Source organism: Pistacia vera, unplaced genomic scaffold (genome assembly GCF_008641045.1).
Source record: "Pistacia vera cultivar Batoury unplaced genomic scaffold, PisVer_v2 Contig566, whole genome shotgun sequence".
NCBI classification, from domain to species: domain Eukaryota; kingdom Viridiplantae; phylum Streptophyta; class Magnoliopsida; order Sapindales; family Anacardiaceae; genus Pistacia; species Pistacia vera.
Window position 1 is genome coordinate 843,901 of NW_022196408.1, and position 16,938 is coordinate 860,838.

Genomic DNA, 16,938 nt, shown 5'->3' on the forward strand with positions numbered 1-16,938 from the left:
AGCAAGACCAAGTCAATTCTTCCACTTGAAATTCCAAACTGTTCTTCCACCAGCGCCTCTAAAATTCTTTGCTTCAATTATTTCCTCCTATAGATATGAACCATTCTTAAACTCTTTTTTCATACCACTACTCAAATCACAACTAAGCTAAATCAAGATTTTGCAGAATTTAATTAGCTTAATTTTGTGCATCCATGTCTCCTGCAATGAGTTTGGTGGCTGAAACCGATAGAGAAAATGAGCTACCAGAGAGTCAGTACCAGAAGGGAGTGAGACATCTCTGTGAGAGAGGCATAGAGAAAGTTCCTACCAAGTACATTTTGCCTCTCCCGGAACGTCCCAATTTGAGTTATAAATCAGCAAATGATATTAATATTAATGCTAATTCCTCAAGCTACAATCTCAATTTACCCATCATTGATTTTTCTCAGCTGCAAGGTTCAAACAGATACCATGTCCTCAATTCTCTTGCTAAAGCCTGCGAAGAATACGGATTTTTCCAGGTGAGTCTTATCTTAATCTACCTTTGAAAAAATTTATTTTGTTTATGATAATTAATCAGATATATGGGATTGAACTTGTATTTACATATTATTTTTTTCTGGGATAATGCATGCATGCAGCTGGTCAATCATGGAATTCTGAATCAAGTTATCAGTGACATGTTTCATGTAGCGAAAAGATTTTTTGAGCTTCCTTTTGAGGAGAGATCGAAGTACATGTCAACAGATATGCGTTCACCAGTTAGATGTGGAACAAGTATTAACCAAAAAAAGGATTCAGTGTTTTGTTGGAGGGATTTCTTGAAGCTTAGTTGCCAACCCTTTTCGGAAGTTCTTCCTCTTTGGCCTTCTTCTCCTACAGACTTGAGGTGGAGATATATATAAGTAGGCGTTCTCTAATACGGACAATTTGAAGTTTTTAACTTGTGGATCAACAGTGAGCAATTAGTCATTACCTTTAAAAAATACATAATCAAAAGCCAACAATCAATCGCTAATCTTTTTGGTCCGCATGTTAAAAACTTCAAACGTCCAAACCTAAGAAGTTTCTTTTATATATGACAATTTGCAATTTTTTTTAATATTTGAACAGGCAGACGACAGTCGACTACTCAAAAGAAACAAAAAGTTTGTATCTGATGCTGGTGGAGGCCGTTCTGGAGAGCCTTGGATTGTTGGAAACCAGAAAAGGAGCTGAAAGTGAAAATGGAAGCTGTGGTTTAGAAGAATTTGAAGATGGAAGCCAACTCATAGTGATGAATTGTTACCCTTCATGCCCTGAACCTGAGTTGACTCTCGGCATGGCACCGCATTCAGATTACGGATTTCTTACTCTTCTCCTTCAAGATCAGCAAGTGAAAGGGCTTCAAATTCAGCATGGAGGAAACTGGGTAACTGTTGAGCCAATTCCTAACTCATTTGTTGTCAACGTTGGTGACCATCTTGAGGTAATTAGAATTATATATATCTCGAGGAAATTAAAACTTTTCACCAGTTTTTTTGTTTAAAAGACTAAAATACCCTTAATTATCAATTTCAATTAAGTTTCTTATTTGAATTTCCTATATAATTTGCTTTTATTAAATTTTCATATGTTTAATTTGATTTGCATATTTGAAAACGAGATTTGGAAGATTATAATGGATTTATTCAGGATTTGTAGCATGTATATATATATATATATATACACATACAAATTTCTAAATGAAATCCATCATCATCTTTCAAATCTCATCTTCAAATACAAAAATCAAACAAAACACATCAAAAATTACTAAAAACATGTTATACATCAATTTTAATTAGGGATATTAATTATCAATTTAGGGACAATGTTTTCTGAATTTTGAAAAAGAGACACAAGTCTCAAAATAGCCTAAAAGGATAAAATACTGTTAAAAGGAGTTAGATTTACCATTTGAAAAGGATAAAAATGACATTTATCAAGTAATAATATTTGATAATTTCATACGTTTTAAAATGTGTACAATTAGAAAAATAAATTTGTATCAAAATTATATTAACTTAAAAATTAACTTATTATTTTTATAATAACTAAATAATTAAAAATATGAAGAAAACTAAAAAAAAAAAACAGGTGGCCAACAGCCAAGGCCAGTGTTGTTGGCAACGATGTGGCCTAGCCAAGTCGCCACCCTTTCCTAGTCATCGAACTAGCCACACAGCTAGATCGGTGGCCATTGTGGCCTAGCATGGCGACCAATCTAGTCAAGTTGGCCACAGATCTAGCCATACGTGGCCTGTTTGCTGGCAAGCAAAAGGCGGTAGCCTTACTTGGCCTTGCTTTGTCCAAGTTAGGCTGCAATGTGTGCACCGGCGTCCGCCAGGCCGTGCACAGACGGTTAGCTCTGTTGGCCAAATTATTTTTCTTTTAATTTTCCAAATGTTTTATTTTTAAATATTTTTTATTTTGAAGATTTTTTTTTTTAAGTTTATTGGTTTCTTTAACTTTTGTGCATTTTTTTTATTGTTATATTTTTACTTTTGTTTATTTTTTATAGTAGTCTTATTTTTAATATTATAAATATTAGCATATGTTTTTTCAGTTTTCATTGTTATTTTTTATGATATCTTATTTTTTTAAAAAAATAGTTTTTTTTTATATAAATATTAGTATATGGGCATTTATCTTTTTTTTTTTTTTTTTTTTTGGTTAAACTTAACTTTGATTAACGGAGTTTTGTCTCTTTTGAATCTGTTTTGAAAGTTGAAACCTTTTTCTTCCAAAATTCAGAAAACAATGTCCCTCAATTGATAATATCCCATTTAAATAAGAAACTTGAAAATAATAATTAAAGGTACTTTAGGCTTTTAGTAAAAAGTTTGGTGAATTTATCACACTTGGAATTCTTTGGGTGTATTTGTAAGTCAGTCAAACGTCACGGGTGAAAAGTTTTAATCTCTTCTATCAACCAGTAAATTACGTTCAATATTTCATCCCATGATTATAAATTAAGTACAGCTCTTTGATCTGATTTTGTTTGTTCGCTAAATAGATATTTAGCAATGGAAGATACAAAAGTGTACTCCACAGGGTTCTTGCAAATTCAACACCCAGAATCTCCGTCGCTTCCTTGCACAGCTTGCCCTTCAGTAGCGTGATTCGACCGGCACCGAAACTCGCCAATGAAGCCAATCCAAGTCGTTACAAGGCCACAGACTTTGCGACTTTTCTTGATTACATTTCATCCTGTGAACCACGGCAAAAGAATTTCCTGGAATCCAGGAAATTGACTTGAGCTTGAGGGAACAGTACTGGTAAACAAATGAAAAGTCTAATAATCTTGACTTTTTTGTAGCTCAAATTTCAAAACATAGTACACATTTATTCGGTGGTGAAGAAATTCCATGGATTTTGAATACGCTTGTTCACATGTTAGAATTATGTGACATTTTTTATTAACATTAATTGCAGCCTTTTAAGTTTTAACAAATGCTTCTCTATTTTCATCTCTCTGCATTGATGAAATTAACCAATGACTTGTATAATTTGGTCTCCAAGAAGCAACCTACTATGGTGTCCCACAATGGACCAAATTGTATTTAGAGAATCCTGTTCATCAATTTAAGTTTATCTTATCTTTTTTTCATGAATATGTTGTGAAACATGAACGTTAATTACTAATATATGTTATTTGTTTTTATATTAATTATTTTATAATTACCACAAGCTCAATTTATTCATCTCTTCTGTTCCCTTAATTTCGTTTCTTTCTCACGTAATTATTAATTTTTTATCATTAATATACTATCACGTATCCATAGTTGAATCTGAAAATTAACTCTTATATATCTTTCATTGGGTAATTTTATTTTCTCATCATGCTATCATCAGTTTGTTGCATCATCATGTGCACAGCCAATTACTCAGCAAATTAATATATTAGTTATATAACTAATAAAATCCTTTTGTCCAAGCAACCGAATGAAGATATTTCTTCCGAAAAGCCCGAAATTTCAATAGAGTATAATAGGTCATTAATTTGCAACCCAGTAGAGGTCATCTAAAACTGCTTGTGTGAATGTGTTCTGTTAAGAAACATACAGTATTTGATAATACTATAACAATTAAGCTTATTTTCTCTCAGTATTTACCAAGTTTTTCCCCTTAATTTTTGCATATCTTTGGCGAAAAAATTGAACTGCATTAGGTTTGATTTCCTTAATTTCCTAATTCCAAAATCACTTATCATTCTATGCTTACTTCCATCTCTTTATGATTCCCTTCTCACTGCGCGTCTTTGACATTTCCCTTGCGTCATTTTATGCTTACTTCCATCTCTATATGATGCATGTTTTAACTTATATCCAAGAGAATCCTTGTATTAATGCCGAATTTAAGAATTTTAACTACATTCCATGTTAAGATTAATCCATTTTACTAAAAACTTTATCATTAATGTGTAACTATAAATAAAATCGATCCATGATATTTCCCGATAGTTGATTAGGATTAATTAGTCATACCGAGAAGAAATTGAATGCTGCAAATTCCTTACCTAAATCAGTGGAGATCATTTCAGATATTTTACTACAAAAAAGGTGCAAAATATGCAAGCATCTAAATCTTTGGTATATATGTGAGCTGTTTTATGGCTAATTAATTTTGTCTTTAAGTGTTCCCATTACACTTAATAATATTCCTAATAATTTGGATAAGAAGTTGATTAGGTCAATCTTTAAATCTAAAAGAGGAAGATTTTGCCCTGTTCAAAAGGGCAACTTAATGATGCAACAAGGGAACTTTCACAAGAGGAATGCTCTCTCTCTCTCTCTCTCTCTCTCTCTCTCTCTCTATATATATATATATATATATATAAGAAAAAAAAATTCAGGATCATCGGGGCTTGAAGTTCATCATGTCTCACGCTATAAATTCTTTCCAGGAAATCCGAAGTGGCCTCCGGAAAGACACCATCTAACGTACAATTTCAAATCGAGCGCCAATGTTCCGGGCAGCAACCAGGACATAAGCGCTGTTTGTTCAAGGGCATTTAAAACATGGAGTGAAGTGACAAATTTTACTTTTGAGGAAGTTGGAGAAAATGCTAAAGCTGATATTGTGATCGGATTCCATCACGGCGATCATGGCGATGGGTTGCCATTCGACGGTCCTAAAGGCGTTGTTGCTCATGCATTTACAGCGGTTGATGGAAGGATACACTATGATGCAGATGAAAAATGGAGCCTATTAAAAGATCCGGCGAGAGACGAGATGGACCTGGAAACAATTGCAGTGCATGAAGTTGGTCATGTGATTGGGCTCGATCATAGCTCTGAGAAAGAATCAGTGATGTTTGCAACAATTGGATTCGGAACCATCAAAAGGAAATTGCATTCAGATGATGTTCAAGGTGCACGTGACTTATATGGTATAAAATACGATTATTCATGTTATGTAAATAATATATAATATTTTATATACAAATTTTTTATATAAATTGACGTGTTTTTAAGATGGTTGGTGATTTTAAATTAAAAATTAATTAAATAATTAAAAAGCCGGGAGAGAGAGAGGTGACGGTGGCTCATACTACTTCGAAATATTTGGGACAGTTCATCTTAAGAATGGAGTCATGACCCGCATTTTGAGGTACTTAAGTACAATTAATTATTTATAAAATCAAACAGTATTATGATATATCTCAATTTTACATCTTCAATAATAAGAAACTTATGTTAAAAGGTTGAAATCGGATTGAAAATTTGGAACTTGGTATATATATTATTCTAAATTTAATTCCATTGAATTTGTGGTATGAATGTTTGTTGTGGATTTAATAGGTGGTGAAAAAGCGTTACTGAGAACAATCAAAGAGGGAGTTGGAAAGAAATGGAGTGAAGACATGGGGAGTGCATGGAGTGAAGCTTATGATCAGTTGGCTGCAGCCATCAGGCTGAGATGAAAGAAGATAAAGGTGTTAATTAACTCTTAGTCTTAATTAAATCTCTCAATTAATTAAACCCAATTTATTGCTGTTCTGATGAGTGCATTGAGGGTTTGCACATGATTTGATTTTAAATAATTTGCTCATTAAAAAAAAATATAATAATTAAAGCCAAATTATTGATTCCATACTTAATAGTTGTTTGTTTGTTTATTCACCTATATTTATAGAGTTTGTGATATTGGGGCCTCTTTACTATATAGAAGCAGAGTCATGAACAGATTTGTGTGTATAATGAGTGAAAGATTATGCTCTCTGTGTATAATTATATTTTCTAATCTTAATTAAACAGTTAGTAGAGAAATAAAAATATGAAAAAATCACCTTAGTTTAAATTATTTTTTTGGGTCTGGTCTTAAGAGTTTGAATTTGAGACTAGAGAGCAACTGCTAATGTGTCCTGCATGTGCAGCCCAACATCTTGAAACCTTTGATGGGCTTTGACAACTATTTGAAGCCCATCTCCTGTATTTGGACCAAAATTTTAGGCCACGGGAAAGTGTAAAAAATTAATTATATATTATACATAATGTTAATACGAGATTAACATTTATAGGTTGAGCTACTAAGTAATATACAGTGGTCTATCTTTAGATATTCTCAAGCGACCAACCCTGATAGTTGTAAAAGGTTTTGTAGAGTTTAAACAATATATTCTTTTGTATACACGTCAGCTATATTAAAGAACTTGAAGTTTAAACAATATCACACACCTTCTTTTTTTTTTTTTTTTTTCTTTTTTTTTGGTTATGACCAGGGAATCCGGGCCAGTTTATGCATAATTCAACTAATTCTTCGAAACTCTGGAATTATTGACCAAGTAAGAGCTCAAATGGTTACTTCTATTAGTAATCGAAAAATACTCGACTCAAAACTTCTTAAGTAATACATTCAAGAGTTCCTATCGAACACTCGACCATCCAGATAGTTAAAAAATATATATATCACTCTTTTTAACATATCACATCATCTATTTATCTAAAGTGCTTATTGTAATAATTGAGAGCATTAGTAAGTCTTTGCAAAGTCTTCGATGAATATATTGCTAATTTGAACCATATTGACGGCTACCAAAAGAGGATTTCCTAGGAGCAATTGCAAGGAATATTAGTTTCATAGAAATCAAAACAAATTTTGAATGGAAAAGTATGAGGACTTAAGTTTTTGACTAAAGAACTTGATGTTTTCTAAATGTTTGAATTGTACTCAACCCACCTTCAAAGAAAATTGGGTCCCTGTGTTTTTTGTTCTTTGTTCTAATCATAGTTGGTTTATGATACACTAATTATCTGTCTAATCTGCAATAGTTCATTAATTTATTGTAAAAAAAAAACATGCGATTTTGGAATGAATTTTCACAAACTTTTATGCCTAATTCAGCTAAGATGTAGTATATCACGTTAATTCAAAGATGACAAGTCAAAGTTATACAGTAAATTGCTAGGTTATTAGGGGGAGGCTGATTAAATGTTCCAATAAATTTCATTGTAGTCAATCAGGTAAGAAGTATATATGAGACGTTGCATGTAGACATAAACATAATATAAAAAAAAAAATTATTTATTTTTGAAAATTTCTCTTAAAAATTGTAATAGAAAGAGAAGATCAATAAATTATATTTATCATATGGATAAGATTGTGTGTGTAATTTACTTCTCTAGTTATAATTTGTTAGTCAAATAAATTTTAGACAACTGATGAGAGGAGTCAAACTATACTACACATTTAATGTTCACACCCGAAACACTATATTGTGTAATCTTATATACTTAAACAAGTTATATATTTTAAAACTTTACACTATTGAAGCAAGGAATTAATCTCTTTTTTTTTTCTTTAATATTAATATTAAAATTGAATACCAAACCCACCCACATATTTATTACTAGGTACTAGGTTGATTACTTCTCATTATGTTGAGCAAGATGTATAGAAGATCAGTTGATTAATTGATATAAATAATATCTATTGGCAATAAATTCTTATCAATTAATTATGAATGATGAATTTAATTGGAAATTTTGTTGAAATCTAGTTAAGCTCCTTTAGTCAAACCCATCTAGCTAGTCTACTATAGCTAATTAATAAAGATACAAGAATCATGAATTTATATTATATAGGGTCAGATTCATAATAAATAATAAACAACTCAAAATATAGATAATCCAAATTAAATATGAACCATTTTATAGTTATTGAATTTGCAACAAATGTGATCTTTTCACTGTTCAATTAAAATATCGAGATCTTTTAAAGTTATCTGTGTTCCATATTTCTGTCGACAAAGAGGAGCAATTGGCATGTTTTCACATCTTAGATCCTTTTTAGTGCAAAAGAGATCTTGGAATAATTAAAATAGGGTCAGGTAAAACGAAAAGTAATAATAAAAAACGTGTTAAGTGAGATATATACAGTTTCAAAACAAAGATTTCACATATAGATGTGCTCCATTAAGACGAGAATTGATATAATGAATCCAAATTAAACATGCAATGAATCGAGTGCAAGAACGAATTAATAAACAATTAAATGTATATTAAATATTTACGATATAAAGACTCGACAATTTGGACCAGCTGGGCCATTCCCACTTAATTAATTTACCTCACAACCGTAAGACTAACTGTAACTGTCCAATTTTCTTTTACGGTTTTTGACTTTCAGAAACACTTGACTCTATATTATTTTTATATATATATAATTTTTGTGGTCTAATAATTATCTGAGATATTTGATTAAATTCCAAGAAAAAACTTATCAATAATAATTTTTCGAATTTGAAAAGATTTTTTTAAAGAATTTCTGAACATGCATGCAAATACTTATTCTTGATTAATTTCTCAGTTCTCACTAGGGCCTCGTTGTTTGACTTTGACCAAACTTAGTCCAAGTCTCAAAAAATAAATAATGATTAATGAACTTCCCCTAATTAGCCAACGGTTTAGATCCACGCATAATTAGCAAGACCAAGTCAATTCTTCCACTTGAAATTCCAAACTGTTCTTCCACCAGCGCCTCTAAAATTCTTTGCTTCAATTATTTCCTCCATAGATATGAACCATTCCAAACTCTTTATTCACACCACTACTCAAATCACAACTAAGCTAAATCAAGATTTTGCAGAATTTAATTAGCTTAATTTTGTGCATCGTGTCTCCTGCAATGAGTTTGGTGGCTGAAACCGATAGAGAAAATAGCTACCAGAGAGTCAGTACCAGAAGGGAGTGAGACATCTCTGTGGAAAGGCATAGAGAAAGTTCAACCAGTACATTTGCCTCTCCCGGAACGTCCCAATTTGAGTTATAAATCAGCAAATGATATTATATAATGCTAATTCCTCAAGCTACAATCTCAATTTACCCATCATTGATTTTTCTCAGCTGCAAGGTTCAAACAGATGCCTTGCTCATCTCTTGCTAAAGCCTGCGAAGAATACGGATTTTTCAGGTGAGTCTTATCTAATCTACCTTGAAAAAATTATTTTGTTTAGATAATTAATCAGATATGGGATTGAACTTGTATTTACATATTATTTTTTTCTGGGATAATGCTGCATGCAGCTGGTCAATATGGAATTCCGAATCAAGTTATCAGTGACATGTTTCATGTAGCGAAAAGATTTTTTGAGCTTCTTTTGAGGAGAGATCGAAGTACATGTCAACAGATATGCGTTCCCAGTTAGATGTGGAACAAGTATTAACCAAAAAAGGATTCAGTGTTTTGTTGGAGGGATTTCTTGAAGCTTAGTTGCCAACCCTTTTCGGAAGTTCTTCCTCTTTGGCCTTCTTCTCCTACAGACTTGAGGTGGAGATATATATAAGTAGGCGTTCTCTAATACGGACAATTTGAAGTTTTTAACTTGTGGATCAACAGTGAGCAATTAGTCCTACCTTAAAAAATACATAATCAAAGCAATAATCAATCGCTAATCTTTTTGGTCCGCATGTTAAAAACTTCAAACGTCCAAACCAAAAAGTTTCTTTATATATGACAATTTGCAATTTCTTTATATTTGAACAGGCAGACGACAGTCGACTACTCAAAAGAAACAAAAAGTTTGTATCTGATGCTGGTGGAGGCCGTTCTGGAGAGCCTTGGATTGTTGGAAACCAGAAAAGGAGCTGAAAGTGAAAATGGAAGCTGTGGTTTAGAAGAATTTGAAGATGGAAGCCAACTCATAGTGAGAATTGTTACCCTTCATGCCTGAACCTGAGTTGACTCTCGGCATGGCACCGCATTCAGATTACGGATTTCTACTCTTCTCTTCAAGATCAGCAAGTGAAAGGGCTTCAAATTCAGCATGGAGGAAACTGGGTAACTGTTGAGCCAATTCCTAACTCATTTGTTGTCAACGTTGGTGACCATCTTGAGGTAATTAGAATTTATATATCTCGAGGAAATAAAACTTTTCACCAGTTTTTTTGTTTTAAAAGACTAAAATACCCTTAATTATCAATTTCAATTAAGTTTTTATTTGAATTTCCTAATAATTTGCTTTTATTAAATTTTCATATGTTAATTTGATTTGCATATTTGAAAACGAGATTTGAAGATTATAATGGATTTATTCAGGATTTGTAGCATGTATATATATATATATATATACACATACAATTCTAAATGAAATCCATCATCATCTTTCAAATCTCATCTTCAAATACAAAATCAAACAAAACACATCAAAATTACTAAAACATGTTATACATCAATTTTAATAGGGATATAATTATCAATTTAGGGACAATGTTTTCTGATTTTGAAAAAGAGACACAAGTCTCAAAATAGCCTAAAAGGATAAAATACTGTAAAAGGAGTTAGATTTACCATTAAAAGGATAAAAATGACATTTATCAAGTAATAATATGATAATTTCATACGTTTTAAAATGTGTACAATTAGAAAAATAAATTTGTATCAAAATTATATTAACTTAAAAATTAACTTATTATTTTATAATAACTAAAAATTAAAAATATGAAGAAAAAACTAAAAAAAAAAACAGGGGCCAACAGCCAAGGCCAGTGTTGTTGGCAACGAGTGGCCTAGCCAAGTCGCCACCCTTTCCTAGTCATCGAACTAGCCACACAGCTAGATCGGTGGCCATTGTGGCCTAGCATGGCGACCAATCTAGTCAAGTTGGCCACAGATCTAGCCATACGTGGCCTGTTTGCTGGCAAGCAAAAGGCGGTAGCCTTACTTGGCTTGCTTTGTCCAAGTTAGGCTGCAATGTGGCACCGGCGTCGCCAGGCGTGCACAGACGGTTAGCTCTGTTGGCCAAATATTTTTCTTTTAATTTTCAAATGTTTATTTTTAAATATTTTTATTTTGAAGATTTTTTTTTTTAAGTTTATTGGTTTCTTTAACTTTTGTGCATTTTTTTATTGTTATATTTTTACTTTTGTTATTTTTTATAGTAGTCTATTTTTAATATTATAAATATTAGCATGTTTTTTCAGTTTTCATTGTTATTTTTTATGATATCTTATTTTTTTAAAAAAATAGTTTTTTTTATTAAATATTAGTATATGGGCATTTATCTTTTTTTTTTGTTAAACTTAACTTGATTAACGGAGTTTTGTCTCTTTTGAATCTGTTTTGAAGTGAAACCTTTTTCTTCCAAAATTAGAAAACAAGTCCCTCAATTGATAATATCCCATTTAAATAAGAAACTTGAAAATAATAATTAAAGGTACTTTAGGCATTAGTAAAAAAAATTAGGTGAATCTATCGCATTTGGAATTCTTGGGTGTATTTGTAAGTTAGTCAAACTCACGGGTGAAAAGTTTTAATTCTTCTGTCAACCAGTAAATTACGTTCAATATTATCCCATGCTTATAAATAAGTACAGTCTTTGATCTGATTTTGTTTGTTCGCTAATAGATATGTGTTGAAACTTGAAACTTGAAACACCTATTTAATTTATATTTTATATACTTTATAATATATGTTTGAGAATGCACATTACATTATACATTATACTATATGATTTTTTTTTATTAAACGGCCTTCACTGGAAGCGATAATAGCCTGGTTTTTTTCTTTGTTCTATATGTACCTCTCCACTTTCCACTACTTCCTTATCTATCTGAACCGGAACCAAAGAAGCCGAAGATGGGTTTCACTGAGAATCAAGAAGTTTTGGTCAAGGAATCCTGGGATATTTTGAAGCTAAATATCCCTGAACTCAGCCTCCGTTTCTTCACAACGTTAGTAAATAAATAGAATTTTGTTTAATATTTCTATTTATAGTTTCAAGTAAATTAATATTAATATTGGTTTTGTTGGATTAGAATTTTGGAGATTGCACCTGCTACAAAACCCATGTTCTCTTTTCTTAGGGATTCCGATGAGATACCGCAGAACAATCCTAAGCTCAAGGCTCATGCTGTTAAGGTCTTCAAGATGGTGAGATTAGGCATGGCAATGTTCCCCAGGATTTCAGGGACCCATCCTGCCCCGCCCCATATGGGGCGGGGAAGCCCCGGGTTTTTTTGGAGATAGGGGCGGGAGTGGGGGGTGTTTTAATCCCTGTCCTCAGGGATGGGGCGGGGGTGGGTGATGCATTTTCCCTGCCCTGTCTCGTATATAATATATAAAATTAAAATATATATATTTACTTTTTACTAATACCCCTATATTTCACTTAATTACATAATTATCTTACCTATATAAACCCATATTTTCTCAATTTCCCTCACCCTAAACAATTGAACAAGAACAAAACCTGACCTATATTTATGTTTAAACGATTAATTTAAATGTTTGTCATGTGGACGAGAATTAACTGTTGTGTTTGGTAATGCTCAAATTAATTTATGTTTATATAAAATTAATGGGGCGGGGATGGGCATCCAACATTCCCCTTTGGGGCGGGAAAGGAGAATGATTTTGAGGGCAGGGATGGGTACGGTGAATGAGATCCCCGCCCCGTCCCATTGCCATGCCTAGGTGAGATTTATATTTCTATAATTTATTATCTTTATAAACTTAAGTTTGTTTAATTAGTTATATAATTAAATATTGTAGAGCCAAATTTAATCCAAATTAGTATTGTATTAAGACATGAATTTTTCTAATATGTTTCTAGGATTGTTTTTCTTTAAGATATAATTGTACTAAGAATTAAATAAAAGTTCTATTATATATGAGATTTGAGTCTTATTAAGAACAATATATCATGTATTACCTATAAAAAATTGTCAAATCCTGCCAAAGAGAGGTTTAGTAAGTCAGTTAATTTTTTTGGCTTGTGAGAAACTCTTGTATTTCTTTTTCTTGTTTTTCATAGTGAAATTATGCAACTACAAAATGGACGTAACTCTTATACGAATAATGAACCATCATAATTCTTGTGTTTGTATGTATAGTTGATTATTTGTAATTTGTTCATTTTATTTTTGTTTTCATAAAGATTTAGGATTTATTAGTATCCAATTAAATCTCCATAACACTTATTAATTATGGTGGTTGTGGTGGTTTAGACATGTGAGTCAGCAGTTCAACTCTGAGAGAAGAGAGAGTGTAGATGCAAAAAATCTACCATCATGAAAATAGGGTCTGATCCCGTGAGGTTGAGGTCACTGACAATCCGCTAGACCTGCACATATGAAAGGGCAAGCGTGAAGCTTCCGGAAAATACCGAGGTGGTGTTTGTCATAGACACTCCAACGCTCAAGTCAGCGAGGCTGAAAGAGATTATTTGATAAGAATTAAGGAGATGAAGAATTACCAGGAATCTTGTCGGAGGTTAGGACTACGGTGGAGGCGTCGGGTTCTTGGGAGCAAGAACTTAGGAGTAAATAGATGGTTTTGAGTAGTGTAGATTGACTATGGGAGATTGCCTCTCTAATGAGAGGGCAAGCCTTTATTTTTATAGTGAACCCAAGGGGTTAGAATCCTAGTAGGACATTGAGTTCTCTTTTTTTGGAAGATAATCCATATCAAGAAAGAAATATGATTTATTGACCTTATCAGATTAAGTTTAATAGTTTAAATAAGATTTGGAATCTTAGAAGGACACTAAGTCCTATTTTGAGAGATAATCTCTATCATGAAAGAGACATGGTTTATTGACCTTATCAGATTAAGTTTAATAGTTTAAATAAGATTTGGAATCTTAGAAGGACACTAAGTCCTATTTTGGAAAATAATCTCTATCATGAAAGAGATATGATTTCTTGACCTTATCAAGTCAAGTTTAATAGTTTGAGTAAGATTTGAAATCTTATTAGAAGAGGAAATAGAATGAGATTCTGATTTCCTATTTATAGACTATTGCAAGCTAATGGGCTAAAACCCAGTTTAGCTTAACTTATAGGATAATTCAACTTATAAAGTGTGTAGGTCGCAAAGTGATTTTAAGCGTAGGCCCAATCAGGATTGGGTTAGGATATTGGGCCGTGATATATTTATTTTGTTATTAGGTCTTGTCAAGCCTAAGATGATTTTTGACCCTAACAAAGAGGTAGACGGTGGCTCATACTACTTCGAAATATTTGGGATCAATTCATCTTAAGAATGGAGTCATTGACCCGCATTTTGAGGTACTTAATTACAATTAATTATTTATAAAATCAATACAGTATTTTGATATCTCAATTTTACATCTTCAATAATACGAAACTTATGTTAAAAAAAAGTTGAAATCGGATTGAAAATTTGGAACTTGAGGTATATAATATTATTCTTCGTTGATTAAATTTAATTCCATTAAATTTGTGGTATGAATGTTTGCTGTGGATTTAATTAGGTGGTGAAAGAAGCGTTACTGAGAACAATCAAAGCGGGAGTTGGAAAGAAATGGAGTGAAGACATGGGGAGTGCATGGAGTGAAGCTTATGATCAGTTGGCTGCAGCAATCAAGGCTGAGATGAAAGAAGATAAAGGCTGTTAATTTTTAAAATAAATTTGCTCGTTAAAAAAAAAAAAATTATAATAATTAAAGCCAAATTATTGATTCCATACTTAATAGTTTGTTTGTTTGTTTATTCACCTATATTTATAAGAGTTTGTGATATTGGGGCCTCTTTACTTATATAGAAGCAGAGTCATGTAACAGATTTTGTTGTATAATGAGTGAAAGATTATGCTCTCTGTGTATAATTATATTTTCTAATCTTAATTAAACAGTTTAGTAGAGAAATAAAAATATGAAAAAATCACCTTAGTTTAAATTATTTTTTTGGGTCTGCTCTTGAGAGTTTGAGTTTGAGACTAGAGGGCAACTGCTGAATTGTTCCTGGATGTGCAGCCCAACAATCTTGAAACCTTTGATGGGCTTTGACAACTATTTGAAGCCCATCTCCTGTATTTGGACCAAAATTTTAGGCCACGGGAAAGTGTTACAAAATTAATTATATATTATACATAAATGTTACATGATACGAGATTAAATCTTTATAGGTTGAGCTACAAAGTAATATACAGTGGTTAGATATTCTCAAGCGACCAACCGTGATAATTGTAAAAGGTTTTTGTAGAGTTTAAACAATATTATTCTTTTGTATATCACGCAGCTATATTAAAGAACTTGAAGTTTAAACAATATCACACACTTTCTTTTTTTTTTTTTTTTTTTTTATGATTAGGGGAGTCTGACCTAGTTTATGCATACTTCAACTAATTCCCTGAGACTCTAGAACTATTGACCAAGTAAGAGCTCTAATGGTTATCCCTATTAGCAATCGAAAAAGGACTGGAACTCAAAACTTCTTGAATAATACATTCAAGAGTTCTTATTAAACCACTCGACCATCCAGAGATAGTTAGAAAAATATATATCACTCTTTTTAACATATCTCATCATCTATTTATCTAAAGTGCTTATTGAAATGACAATTGAGAGCATTAGTAAGTCTTTGCAAAGTCTTCGATGAATATTATTGCTAATTTGAACCATATTGACGGCTACAAAAAGACGGATTTCTTAGGATGCAGTTGCAAGGAATATTAGTTTCATAGAAATCAAAACAAATTTTGAATGGTAAAAGTATGTAAGGACTTAAGTTTTTGACTAAAGAACTTGATGTTTTCTAAATGTTTGAATTGTACTCAACCCACCTTCAAAGAAAATTGGGTCCCTGTGTTTTTTGTTCTTTGTTCTAATCATAGTTGGTTTATGATACACTAATTATTCTGTCTAATCTGCAATAGTTCATTAATTTATTGTAAAAAAAAAACATGCGATTTTGGAATGAATTTTCACAAACTTTTATGCCTAATTCAGCTATAGATGTAGTATATCACGTTAATTCAAAGATGACAAGTCAAAGTTATACAGTAAATTTCTGTAAGTTATAGGGGGAGGCTGATTAAATGTTCAACTAAATTTCATTGTAGTCAATCAGGTAAGAGATAATTAGACGTTGCGCTAGATATAATACATATTAAAAAAAAAAATATTTATTATTGAAAATTTCTCTTAAAAATTGTATAGAAAGAGAAGATCAATAAAATTATATTTATCATATGATTAAGTATTGGTGTTGTAATTTACCTTCTCTAGTTATAATTTGTTAGTCAAATAAAATTTAGACAACTGATGAGAGGAGTCAAAATATACCACACATTAATGTTCACACCCGAAACACTATTATTGTGTAATCAAAACAAATATATATTTATAAACTTTACACTATTGAAGCAAGGAATTAATCTCTTTTTTTTTTTCTTTTTAATATTTATATTAAATTGAATACCCAACCCACCCACATTATTTATTACTAGGTAACTAGGTTGATTACTTCTCAATATGTTGAGCAAAGATGTATAGAAGATCAGTTGATTAATTGATATAAATAATATCTATTGGCAATAAATTTCTTTATCAATTAATTATGAATGATGAATTTAATTGGAAATTTTGTTGGAAATCTAGTTAAGTTCTTAGTCAAACCCATCTAGCTAGTCTACATAGCTATTAAAAAGATACAAGAATCATGAATTATTATATATAGGTCAGATTCATAA

General features: G+C 31.6%; 2 protein-coding genes and 2 pseudogenes across 2 annotated transcripts; all 4 read left to right on the forward strand.

The window, feature by feature from the left end:
* On the forward strand, positions 1–3,574 carry LOC116108588 (protein DMR6-LIKE OXYGENASE 2-like). The gene is made up of 4 exons (XM_031394834.1): positions 1–503; positions 624–871; positions 1,096–1,450; positions 3,020–3,574. The coding sequence occupies exons 1-4, from the start codon at positions 195–197 to the stop codon at positions 3,260–3,262; spliced, it is 1,155 nt and encodes a 384-aa protein (XP_031250694.1). The 5' UTR covers positions 1–194; the 3' UTR covers positions 3,263–3,574.
* A 930-nt stretch (positions 3,575–4,504) lies between these two features.
* Positions 4,505–5,929, forward strand: LOC116108499 (metalloendoproteinase 2-MMP-like). Its single transcript, XM_031394744.1, has 3 exons — positions 4,505–4,565; positions 4,910–5,395; positions 5,808–5,929. The coding sequence occupies exons 1-3, from the start codon at positions 4,505–4,507 to the stop codon at positions 5,927–5,929; spliced, it is 669 nt and encodes a 222-aa protein (XP_031250604.1).
* Positions 5,930–9,284: 3,355 nt separating this feature from the next.
* LOC116108501 lies at positions 9,285–10,177 on the forward strand (annotated as a pseudogene).
* Positions 10,178–12,081: 1,904 nt separating this feature from the next.
* Positions 12,082–14,863, forward strand: LOC116108502 (annotated as a pseudogene).
* Positions 14,864–16,938: the final 2,075 nt, after the last annotated feature.

Excerpts from the sequence above, each read along its gene's own strand:
- LOC116108588 (XM_031394834.1), top strand. The coding sequence starts at position 195 with ATGTCTCCTGCAATGAGTTTGGTGGCTGAAACCGATAGAGAAAATGAG. Across the intron at positions 504-623 it reads AAGAATACGGATTTTTCCAG|CTGGTCAATCATGGAATTCT; the intron begins GTGAGTCTTATC and ends GCATGCATGCAG. Across the intron at positions 1,451-3,019 it reads ACGTTGGTGACCATCTTGAG|ATATTTAGCAATGGAAGATA; the intron begins GTAATTAGAATT and ends TTCGCTAAATAG.
- LOC116108499 (XM_031394744.1), top strand. The coding sequence starts at position 4,505 with ATGCTGCAAATTCCTTACCTAAATCAGTGGAGATCATTTCAGATATTT. Across the intron at positions 4,566-4,909 it reads GATATTTTACTACAAAAAAG|GAAATCCGAAGTGGCCTCCG; the intron begins GTGCAAAATATG and ends AATTCTTTCCAG. Across the intron at positions 5,396-5,807 it reads AGGTGCACGTGACTTATATG|GTGGTGAAAAAGCGTTACTG; the intron begins GTATAAAATACG and ends TGGATTTAATAG.